Raw genomic sequence first — 12,934 nt, 5'->3', positions numbered from 1 at the left:
TAAACTGGGTAAAAATAGCGTTACTTATAGATAATAGCATTTGAAACATGTTTATCTAGCAACCTATATGATACATAGTGTTTCAGTTTCTATGACTGTATAACAAGCCAGCCCAAAATCTAATGGCTTAAAACAACCACCATTTCATTTGCTCACAATAGTGTGGGTCGGGGATTTGGGCAGGGATGGCGCATCTCTGCTCCATGGTGTCTGAGCTTCAGCTGGGATGGCTTCACTGCGGTCATAGCTGTAAGGATTTGATTCCGGATTTTGTTCGTATTCTTCAGTTCTCTCCACAAGGCTAGCTTGGGCCTCACATAAAAAAAACAAAAAACCCAAAAACTTAAATTCTTTACACATCAAGATCATTAAGAAAAAATACACCTGCCACAAAAATTCAGATTTTTCTCAAAGTGCAAAAAGGTAAGAATTAAATGTATACCATTTTCATGAATCGTAATAGTGGTAGAAAAGTCTACAGAACAATGTGGATCCATTTTCGAAGTTACAGAACACATTTCGAAGTTACAGAACACAATATGGTCAAGATCTAATTAAATTCTCTTCCTGAAAAAAAGGAAGAATGAAAATAAATAATTTAATTTAAAAAAGATAATAGAAAAAATAAACTGGAGGAATGAAAACTTCAGAGTGGTTACAAGTATTGCAAACTCTGCTCTGTGTGGTAACACTATTAATTGATAGCAATAGTCCCAGAAGAAATTATGTCAAGGAAAAATACATTGGTTACCTCATATTCAAAACTGTGGAAAGATTTAACATGTGTATTAAAAAACATTTGGATGAGCTTTTTATGTTTCACTCTCCAAACAGATCTAACAAATGTTTCCTCAAGCTTGTCTGCCTGGGGTGAGAAGAAAGGAAGGGTCACAATCTTGTGACACAAAAATAGCATCTGACTTAAAGCAAATGCTGAGAACAGTTAAAAATTGTTGAATCTAAGTGGAGGACATCTGGGTATTCACTGTACTATTCTTTATGATTGAACTTTTTCAAAATAAAACGTTCAGTACTCATCCCCACCTCCCCCAATTGAAGCTGAGGCTTCTCCTCTCCTAGGTCAAGTACACAGGGATCAAACAGAAGTTCAACACTTTCACCTCCCATCCCTATGGTCCCTCATTTCAAACAGCCTCTCTCCAGTTCTGGGCACTGGGAGGGAATCCCTAAGAGGCAGGAATTGATGCTACAGAAAGAAAATCTACCCAGAGTCCCCCTTCCTGTAATTGATGGCAGATCGAACTCTTCAGACTCTGAGACCCTCTTTACACTTGTTTATACTTATGCTAATTTATTTGATTCAACTTCCGAAAAACATTTTGTTAGTAATTACACATTATTTTTAAGTCAATGAAAACACAACTGAAAGCGTATGAAAACAAACAATGAAAAGAAGTCAAATGCCATGATGATTTTTTTTCTAGGACTGAACTATAAGATTGAATTTATACTGGATAACGTGGCTCGGGTGGAATCCAGAACGTTTGGCCTACCAGCACAGTCTGTCTCTAGCAGCAGCGGCAGCGGCGGCAGCGGCGGCAGCAGCAACAGCAAAGCATCAACTGTGGGCACAGTTGCCCAGATGACGACTATAGTAACTAGCTGTCTGGTGGGAAGAGTGTTGCTCTTGGAAATATTTATGGCTGCAGTTTTGACTTTGAACGTAAGTCTAAGTAAGCACAGTTCATTTTGTGTATAATGTATGTCTCCACATACTGAGCTACCAGTAAATAAAGATGGTGCCCAACACTTGTGCATGGTACCTCTGTAGACACAAAGACAGGTCTTAGCCCTTGAGAAAGTTATGGCTTCAGTGGTAGAGACAAGACAACCCCACAGGAAATGTTATTCACTTTACGTGGTGGCATAGAAAAACGTGGGGAATGACAAGTGCAGGTAATGTCAGGATTCTTTTGTCAGTTACAAGGACAGAAGCTCAGCTCAAACTGGCTTAGGCAGTGCAGTGAACTCACTTAACAGAGGTGTCCAAAAGTAGTGTGATTTCTGCCACTACTAGACCCAAGGACTCAAATGATGTCTTCCAGAACCCGTGTCACTCCATCTCTTGGCTCCATTCTCTTCAGTGGTAGATTCGCTCCCAGATTCTCCACAACCCTAATGGCAAAGGTACCGCCAGCATCTTCAGGTTCACATTCTACCAGCCCAGCAGCTAATGCAGAAAGAGCAAACCTTTTTCTCAACACTTCCCACCAAAGTCTTAAAGTCTATCATTGACCTGGCCTGGGTCATATGCCCGTTCTTGAATAATCACTGTGGCCACAGGATGCTGTGTCCTAATTAGCCTGGCCTGGGTCACATGGAGTAAGGTGCTGGAATGATGGAGGTGTGGTTTCACAAAGGGAAATCAAAGTGCTAATACCAGAAGAAAAACTAGTAAGTGGAAGAGGCCCCTGTGGGCTCGCATGACTAGGGACAATTGTTGATGTCACCCCGCCAGCAGGACTTTATAGATGGGATTACAAACAGTGAATAAGATGTGGAAATGGAGGGAAGGTGCTCCAGAACATGGACGTGATAGGAGCAAAGAAAAAAATGGGAGTGAGAAAAGACATCTTCAACTATACGTGTTCAGCACAGAACAGAATTCCTCACCGTCCCCTCCAAAGGCGCATCTCTTCCCGCTACCCCATCTCAGTTAAGGCCGGGCCATCTTTCTGACCTCTCAGGGTGATGCTTCTTAGGCTGCTCCTTTTCCTTCAAGTTCGACACCTTTACAGGTGCTCTGAGGCATCTCTGTCCAACCATAATGTCTTATACCTGTTTTCCTCTGAAGTCTTGCTGTTGCACTTACAACCTTTTTACTTCTCACTCGACCTATTACAATAGCCTCCTGAATTCCCTGTTCCCAAACTCTACAATGCATTTCATTCTCCTTTCCCTTAGTCTCTAGTTGTGCTTTGTTTATACCATTAGTATAGCCCTGTCTGTAATGTACTTGTGTTAAACATATATATTGGAATATCTTCCTCGCTAAATTGTGAGCATTTAGAAGATAAGACCACATGCCTTATATTTGATAGGTGCTAAAACTGTGATTTACTTGATTTTAAATCTTAAATGGCAGATAAGTCCTTCCCTCCGATTTAGGGGTAAATGTTGAGTAAAGACATTATTGGCAAATATAAAGAGCTTTGATTAGCAGATATTAATCGGTTTGCAGTCTAAGGGGAATATGATGAAAAGTTTCTGAGAGATTAATGAAATGAAAGCATCACATAAGAAATATTGATAAGATTTAGAAAGGTGAAAACAACTCTGGAGATTGGTTACACAACAATGTGAGTATAAATACTACTGACTGCCCACTTTAGGAAAAAATGGTTAAAATTTTATGTTATGTCCATTTTACCACAATAAAAATAAAATTTTAAAAATAAAATTTTTAAAAATAAAATTTTAAAACTTCATCAGTATTACTCTACATAGAAACAATATAGCTCTCCAAATATCAAAAGATGATATATATTTTGTCATAGGATACCTAATTAGATTCTTATATTTGAATAAAAATCAAAATTATAAAAAGGATTTAGGAAGAATTTGAGATGGCGTAATAATTTAGAAATATACTAAAGTATTTAAACCAGTAAAACCAAGACTAGATTTTAAATTGATATGTAAATGCCAGCATCTAAGGACACAATAAGTCTGTTTCTGGGAATAGCAGAACAAACCGGAGGCTGGGGCTTTCAGGAACAGTGATCAAACAGGAAGGAATACTCCTTTCTTTCCTCCTATGGAAGAAAGTAATTAGGAGTCAGCTGTCAAGGGAGAAGCCAGCATGGTCAGGTGAGAGCCTGCCGCTGGATCACAGACTTCTCACTTTACCCTTATGGCCAAAAGGGCTATAGGGAGCTCTGTAGGGTCTCTTTTATAAGGGCGCTAATCCCATTCATGAGGGCTGCATCCTCATGACCTAAGCACCTCCCAAAGACTCTGCCTCCAAAATACTATCACATTGGGCATTAGATTTTCAACATATGAATTTGGGGGGACACATTCAGACTACAGCAACCATTAATGGAATGAAATGCTGGTTGATTTTTTTTTATAACTCTGCGTTCTGAATTGTTTTATTTTTGAGAGAGTCATGAAGTTTCACTAAATAAAATGACTAAAATTGAATGTGAAAATACAATGTATAAGCACTGCTCCACAAAAAGAGTACTTTATTGACTCTAACATTAAATTAGTAAACTTTGAAATGCTATTTTTCACATTCTACTTTTGCCCTAGTAACCACACTAGTTAGACAAGTTAAAATAAAACATATTTAAATCATACTCTCTGTTACTACTATTTTAAAAATATATATTTGTATGTTTTTGCTTTTCAGGAAGCACCTGAAGTGTCATTCCGAAGAACAGGCTGAAAACAAAAATACAAGAACTAGTGGTTTGTGAGCTTTTTTTGTTGCCCAACAAGAAAATGTCTATAGCATTTTTGGAAAAATATGCTAAAAATATTTTTATAACATATAACATGTATTAATTAGCTTTAATCATAAAAAGAGAATATCTTCAAAATATAAATTTCTTTTGATTCCTTATATATGTGTATATTTCATTTAAAAAACTCTCAGAAATCTTTGATTTAGAAGGACATACGCCACCTCCAAGTTGCTACACCTACAAATCACAGAATCATTTAAATGGTTGAACGAACTTGTGTCTCGTTTTCACAACCTCCTCAGGTCAGTTGGAAGCCTTATGAATTTTTGTATGAGCTAAGGGATCTGACTCTATCTGTTCATGAGGCTCTGATTTCCAATGATCTAAGCCATTCTAATTTCTAAGGATTTGGGGGAAATCAGTTGTTTTAGACTCTTTTCAGACTAAATTGCTATATTTCAGATCTACAGTAATCCTAGGAATTCTAGATTGTCCTGGATTTCTGGGCCAAACACTGTTGGTATTCTAAGAAGAGTTTTCTTGGTGTCCCTAGAAAAAAACCTTTGGAACAAGTCCAGACTCCTTCTCTGCTTATTCCTCCTTCTCTCTCAAAACTGCCACTCCTAAGAGTGTGTCTCCCTTAATCCCAGGCTACACCAGAAGAGACACTTATTTTCAAGAGAATAAAATTAGGGAGCCACAGCTTAATGTAGCTACGTTAACCAGAAACTCTCATACTATAACATTTGTACTTTTTATTCAGGCAATTCTAAAGGGCACGCTTAATTTGGAGGAAACCCCCCACTACAGGCACCATAGTCATGTCCAGAGCAAGTGGAGATGGTACTCACAAAAGTCACCTTCTAGCAAGGGACACTCAGGAAGCACCTGGAGCAGCCTAGAGAATTCGACGAAGCCAGGCCTTTTTCCTACACACCATTCTCTAGTGTATTCACCCCAGGTCACTGTGAATCTCGCTTAACAGAAGCATTTTAAACATTTACCAAGTGGCAAATCTAAACATCTTTGGATATATTTGGCATTTCATTCAATCAAACATCTACTTAGCATTGACTAGATACCAGGCATCTACAAGAAATAAGATGCTGTTTCTACCTCCCAAGAGTTTACAGGGTAGTTGGGGAAATATTAGTTGGAAAGGGGAATATTGATGCAATATGATGTATGAGAGAGAAAGAAGTAGGGGACTAGGGGGGTGCAGAAGAGGTACACATGGCTGAGGTAGGGAACATCCTGTGAGGATGCAGATGGATGAGGGACAGCTTCCAGAAGAATATGATGCCTGAGATGAGCGCTGAGGAATAAAGCATGAGATTAGCCGAGGAAGAGGGTCGTGGCAGAAGGTGCGGCGGCAAGAACGAAGGCTGAAACACCACAGGAGCCGAGTTCCTTGAAGGCAGCGGGCGCCTTTCTCAGTATTTTTTCCTGCCATCTAACAAAGTGTCTGGCACTAGAAGATGCTGATTCACTGCTTAGTGGATGAATGAAGTGCAGAGTGTGGAGACATCAACAAGTGCTCTGATGTTACTGGAGCATTAAGTATGACATGAGGAAAGGCAAGAGAAAAGGCTGGAAGGGGCGGGCAGCAGTCTTCTGTACCATGTTGTCACAGGGGCTTGGATTTATTCTACTGGTCCCAGGGTTGCAGTTTTAACCAGATGTTAAAACAAGTCTTAGCTAGGACACATTATGGAGGGAGGTACCAAACAGAGATGTAAAACTTTTGAAGCAAGTAGCCTAAGAAAGTAGATCGGAGGAGGATTTTTGAATAGCAGTTCTTTAAGACGGCTACTCTTGAAGGCCACCATACAAAGGGAAGAGAGGGAAGGTACTAGCTCCCAATGCCAAGTCAAGAGAAAAAGACTTTTTAGGCCCCAAAGAAAGCTTAGTAGGGGTTCCCTAAGACCACGTGCACACAATGGATGGAGTCATAACTACCAAATCCAATCAGAGAGAGCAGGTGGCTGAAGCCTGCTGTAACAGCCCACTAGGGCTGTGGTTTAGGAAGTAACAGCATGCCTTAGAGTTTGTCGGAGGAAGAACGTATAAGTGTGTTCCTGGAACCTACTCTGTGTGTATGTGTGTGTATGAAGAAGACAAAAGAATGGGAGACAGAGTTCACAAGCATAGGAAGTCTGAGGTCTTATCCAGGAGGGCTGCCTGGAAGAGAAGCATACTGCAGGAAAGAGAAACTGTGAGGGGACCACTGAAAGCCTAGGCTACAGGTGAAATGAAAAGTGTCTCAATTTTAAGGGAACTGCAGGTAAGCAGTCCCTGTCAATGAGGTCTGTGAAAAACACATGGAAGTCCCTCATGAGGAATATCTTTCACTTCCAGAGAGCACTTGACTAGAGCACACCACCAGTTAATGGAGGACTTTCATACCTCCCCCAGTCCCAACCTGAAAAGAGAAACCTCTGCTAGGAAAATGAGGAGGAGAGAGAGACCCAACATACCCCTATTCCATGATAAGAAACTCTTAAAAATCAGGTTTTCTAATGCAAATCTAGTTTACTTTCCATTTCATCATACTTCCTTCCTGTTGGAAAATTAAATTCCACAAACTGTGATTATAGTATCTACAGAACAAATTCCTACGTTTGGGTTCTGGAAGAGATGCAAAAATCTTCACATCAGAAAACTGCGAAAGCCACAGAATTGGCCACCATCTGTAGCTTTTCCCTACCTCAAGTCTTAAATTCAGTTCGCTTGAAATTTTTTGTCAAAAAATGTTCTGTAGATTTTATTTAAGTTTTATAATACAAGTCATTCGAGAGTAAGGGAATTTCTAAAATTTTGCTTCTTAGTCACAGACTTTGTTAAAAAGTTCCTGATTTAATTTCTTTAATTTTCTGGCTGTCAGTTTTTATAAAATTTTCTAGAGTTATTATAGTACATACCCATAATTATTTATGGCATATAAATTACAATTTTAACTAATTTTTAAAATGCCTGAACTGTTAGGAATCCATGGGCAATATGCTATCACATAGCCTTCATTCATAAGCTGGCCACTTTTTTTTAAAATAATGTTTTTCTGAACAATACTGTCTTAGAAATTCATGTTTAATTTTTTTTCATGTTTAAATTTTTTAAAATACTTTTTAATGTAAGAAGTGGCTAATGAACAGGTCATAAAAATACTTTGGGTATTAGTACTGTTCTATCCAGAATCTGAAAAATTTGTAAAACTAATAAATATAATGTTCTCATTTTGGTTAACATAAGGAACAGAGAATAAGGAGGTAATAAGAACATCGTCCTGTATTTCTGATAGTAAGTAAAACGTTTATATCTTACACTACTGTCTCTACTCTTTTCAAAGCTCTATCACCTTCTCATTATTGCAGTGACCTCTAGATGGTCCATCTACTTTTACCTCTTCATTTTATCCCAAAGAGTGCTATCTCAACTACTATTACTAATACTACTACTACTAATAATAATAACAATGATAAAATAAAGTATAGAGTGACCACATGCTAAGTGCCAGACACTATGCTAAGTGTTCTATGTGGGCCGTTTCCTTTCCTTGTAATGAAGTTATCCCTTTTCCAGATGAGGAAACTCGAAACCTAAAAAGACTAAATGAAATGCCCCAGTTCACAGAGCTTCTAATGGTAAAGCTAAGATTCAAACCCAGACAATCTAACTCCAGAGCCCAAGTGCCAACATTTCGTTGCCTCCCACTTTTCCTCAAGCATGGGAAAGGGTTTCATTGTGAAGAGAGCTTTTAGTAAAACATATTTATGTCCAAATTTCTATTCAAATTCTAGGTTTATACTTTACCACCTCTATGCCCTCAGGCAAGTTGTTAGTCTCTCTTATTCTCAATTTCTTCTCCTATAAAATGTGGGAAATATCCACCATGCAGTGTGAGATTCGAGGACCAACAATTGCATATATATGGCACCCGACACAGTGCCAACAGGTGGGTGGTGGGCTCTCAGTAAATGGTAGCTACTCCTGTTATTTTTATGACTCTAATGTTGCCTATATTATGGTAGCTGCTGGCCCAATAAACCATTAGATTTCTTATTGCATCAGAACAGTGCCTAGCATGTAATAAACACTATGTAAGTGTTAATTATTAGAATCTTTGGCCTGGCACATGGCCACTTAGAACAAAAACTGTTTCCAGCTTCCTTTGCAGTGAGGAGTGACTGACTACTGTGCAGTGAGTTATGGAAAATATAATAATAATAATCTTGAGGCATTTTCTAGGAATTTTCCTTAAAAGATGGCTATTACACACCCTTTTGCCCTGTCTTCATCTTTTCCTGTCTTCCTGCTGCATGGAGCAAGATGTCTCCTTTGATCAGGAGGACAAAGGCCAGGCCCTGCGGGGAGGGTGTGGAAAGCTGAGCTGAAAGGAACGCAGGTCTCTGATTCACATACTGTACCAGCCCTTGCTCTTGCCTAGTTTCAGTGTTGCTTGGTGAGGATGCTAATCCTGATATCTCTCCTGGTGTCATCTGATGCCTGAGCTGGCAAAATTCATCTTTCCTATGGTAGGAGGTGGGCAAGGACAATGCTGGGTAAGAAAGGAGTTTAAAATACCACATTCATCTTTGAAGTCATTATCTGTATCCTCCAAAACAGAAATGCTTAAACCTTGACCTGAATCCATTATGTATTTGGTTCAGAAAACCTATTTGAAATAGTTGGAGGGTCACACTTTTCTTCCGTGCTCATCAGTGGGCATTTTCAGCTTCCTCAGGTGGGTACCAGCAGGCAAGAAATGTCCAACCTCCTGTGAAAGAAATATTAAGATGTATTCCCCCAACTTCACCTCTGCAGAGAGTAGCTCAGACACATCAAGTAAGACCAAAAAGAAAGGGGCCTAACGCACGTGTTACAGTAGGAACTTAAATGCTTGTGGGCAGTCTGACCAGCTACAAACATCTTGCCAACTTATTTGCAAGCCCTAATACACTACTCTAGTTATTATGATCAGATGACTCTTAAATTGGAAAGTTCCTTATGAAAAAAACTGTTCTTCCACCAATTCTAGTTACCCATGACATGTTGAGTTTATCAGTTCCTTTAGGTTAAGGTTGCGTGTTCTCTTGATTTCTTTAACATGTTTAGCATACCTGTGCCCATGGCAAGGTTTGGATAAACTGTCTAAACAAATGAATGGACAGCATGATGAAACTTTTCCTCTAACAGATTTCTGAGGCAAAGAAATCCTTCCAAAATATTACCGAATTGCACTTTATCCTGATTTACTGACTTAACATTTCAAATAACAGTGTACTATAAAATTCACACCTAGTTATATACCAACTAGTTATGGTTACTATGGTAATGGGCTCAGTGCCTATAAGCAGAAAAAATGATTCCTTTTGGATATTATGAGTGTGTCTGGCTATGTGGTAAGAGTATTTTCATTCGGTTTTTCTTTAGAGTAATTTATGTATTTAGGCAGATGATCCTTTATACACATAAGTTCTCCCTAGGAAGAGAGAAAATAACATATTAAATTTTTATGCTGAAAATTTCTAGTATGATTATAACATAGATTTAATTCTCACTTATAAAGGATTTAATTTCAATAAAAAGCCACAGCAAGAATTATATATTACATGATGAGGAGGAAAGTTAATTTTCGCCATTTGAAATGTACAGTATATACAGACAAACACCTTTAACAACAATTGCTGATATATGTCTGATATTTTAAAGGGCCAGAGGTTGTCACAGGGTCATTCAGAAGGAGCAGTTCCAAAGGATAAGTTTAAAAAGCAACAATGTATCCTCCCAAGTGAATATGAATTGATAGACAATAACAAATCTCTATTTTGAATGGGACCATTACCATGAAGTCTGTTTTAAAAATATTTATATTAATCATACAGCAAAGGACCAAACTGATTTAGAGATTTGGAGAAAGGGGAAAATACAAAATACTAGTTAGGACATCATTATGATAACTCTGGTGTGCTAAAATGATGGACACCAAGAATGGATGAAACTTGGTAACAGATACCTCTATGAGAAAAATATCCCACGAGTGGTGAGACAAAGCCCGGAGAGGAAGGGGCAGGGTTGCAGGTGTTTTCCTACTAACAGCTGCTTTTTCCTCTTATGTCTTTAAAGCTAAAGGGGCATAGGAGGTGGGGGAGGTACCCAGAGCACAGCTTCAAAGCATAGTGTTTCCACCTCTTCTTTTTTTAATGTGCTACTAACAAATATGTCTATTTCTGATTGCTGATGACAGAAAATTTACCTCTCTTTTCCTTGGAGGCACTAGTCCCTGTTGTAGCTAAAAGAAGATTCTACTGGGCTTGAAGATGATATGCCTGAAAGCTTCCAGCGATTCTATCGCTTTGTTTCCCACGCATTTCCTGTACGCCTGAAAGCTTCCAGCGATTCTATTGCTTTGTTTCCCACGCATTTCCACATACATTATGCCACTTACTGTGTAAAATAAATCCATAAAGCTAGAATTATTAACCTAATTTTGCATATGAGAAAACTGAGGCTCAAAATTGTTCAAGATAAAAGCCACAATGTCTACCATGCTGTAGCTGAATGGATTAGGCTTCCATTGTCAGTGTTGTTTTATATTTAAGTTTTCAACTCACATACAAGATAGATCATGTTATAAACTATTGTTTTATATTGGTCATATAAATCTCAACACTTATCCTTAGAAATAATAAATGGCCAGACCTGCTCAGATCATTGACTTAACTCATGATATAGCTGACCTATATTAGAGCTCTAATAACAATGTGGACATTAACCAAGAGATATGACATTGGGGAACCTCACTAATGGAACATAGAAAGTTTATCCCCTCTTTTCATTTGAATTAATTTCTAGTGAAAGACATGGATTACCTCCCTTCATTCCTATCCAGGCCTCTTTTGAAGGGATTTGGTTAACTCTAAGTTGTTCTTATCTTGGGTCTTCCTGTATTGAACAATAAAAATTACTTCTAATTGAAGATATGCTGTAGTAATAATTATGATGAAAAATATTTAAATGCTTCATGGAAAGTTAATTTTCTTTTAATAGAAATTAAAAAGCTGCTTCAGACTTTTTCATTTCTCTATTAAGCAACTGACTATGGATATTAAAAAATAAATTATAATTTTCCAGAATATTAAAACATATATTGAAAGCAAACAAAATTTTCTAGAAGAAAAAGATCAATAAAACAAGCCATTAAAATGATCATCAGATAATCCTTTGTTTTCAAATATATCTGTTTAAAACTGTCATGGATGATCTGCAAGGCTTTGTTTTGCTTGATCAAGAAATGAATGTGACTTTATGATCTGTATTCAACTGTGAACAGCTTCTCATTAATAAAAAGCCTTTAATTTCCAAGTCAGAACAGCAGGCCTAAAATTGTGCTTGAGGAAAAAACTCTTTTGGTGAAAAGCCAGGGAACTGGGTTGGGGGAGACCTGGAAGCAATGGGCTGTGTTTGCAAGGTCTCCTGGGAAGGGATGGGAGGTCAGTTGACAGGACAAGTACTCAGATCCAGCTGGAGAACTCAGAACAAGAGAGCCTATACAGGCTTTGAAATGGAGAGTAAGTGGTGAGTTGAGAGCTGATAGGAAGGAAAGAAGGACGGACGGACGGACGGATGGAAGGAAGGAAGGAATAAATCAAGCTGGTAACTGGGGATTTGGTAGAGGCAGATCAGAAGCCTTAAAACTAGCAAAACGGTCTTGACGTAGAGCAGGTATAATTAACTATACCCTGTGAAGCAGAGGCAATCAAGAAAGAAATCTTTCATACATAGAAATCTTTCTATCTCTTATGCTCCTCCTATTTGACAGTTGGTGGTCCCCTGCTCTTGCCTCACACAAGCCTTGGGCAGAGGACAGGACTTCAATTGCACACTCTCAAGAGTTGGTTCGAAAGCAAGATCTCAAATTATTGGCACCTATGATCCCCAATTAGGGGACTACTACTCAATGACTAAAGATGATTTTTAAATTATTCTTTTATAAGTAAACTTTAAGTGTGCAATCTTTAGCAAGCTTTGTTTTGTTACTGTGCTGGGAAACAAATATTCACTAGTTGTTTCTAGAAAATTATATACCTTTTGTTTCATTTGGAAATGGAACATTTAATAAAGAAAACTGAAAAAATAAAACTGAAGGATAATAAAAAAAAGACAATATCATAGAGGTATAACAAATAATTTGAAGCAAAGATAAAAGTCTTTCAGGAAGAACATTTTGAAAACATTTAATGTCAAGATGTAGACTATTTTGGATTATTAGGTTTTTGGAATCCAAAATCATTTTGGAAATTCTAAATTATTGGAATTTAGGCCTTTGAAAAGATTAAGGTTAGTGCAGATGTTTAAGGGTCTGTAGGTGGTTTACTGGACTCAGGGAGGTGTAATAACTGGGAATGATGATGTCTAGTGTAGCAGTAGTACCAGAGGTAGCAACAGCTCGTATCTGTGAATGTTTGTTCTGTGCTAGGCTCTGCCCTAAGAGCTTGGCAAAC

The 12,934-nt window shown here is 38.1% G+C and overlaps 1 protein-coding gene across 2 annotated transcripts in view; it reads left to right on the top strand.

Annotated features, from left to right (window-relative positions):
• The window catches only part of PKHD1L1 (PKHD1 like 1), a 140,147-nt gene extending 135,556 nt beyond the window's left edge, over positions 1 to 4,591 (top strand). The window contains exons 57-58 of one of the 2 annotated variants that reach the window (XM_039853719.1): positions 1,446 to 1,684; positions 4,379 to 4,591. In XM_039853719.1, the coding sequence (XP_039709653.1) occupies positions 1,446 to 1,684; positions 4,379 to 4,414 (275 nt within the window). In that variant the 3' untranslated portion in view covers positions 4,415 to 4,591. Of the gene's footprint in view, positions 1 to 1,445; positions 3,353 to 4,378 lie in introns of those variants that run through there. The other variant, XM_039853718.1, reaches the window with a different exon arrangement.
• Positions 4,592 to 12,934: the final 8,343 nt, after the last annotated feature.

The sequence above is a fragment of the Pteropus medius genome, unplaced genomic scaffold (genome assembly GCF_902729225.1).
Source record: "Pteropus medius unplaced genomic scaffold, Ma_sr-lr_union100, whole genome shotgun sequence".
Lineage (NCBI taxonomy): Eukaryota > Metazoa > Chordata > Mammalia > Chiroptera > Pteropodidae > Pteropus > Pteropus medius.
This window is presented reverse-complemented; position numbering and strand designations above follow the sequence as displayed.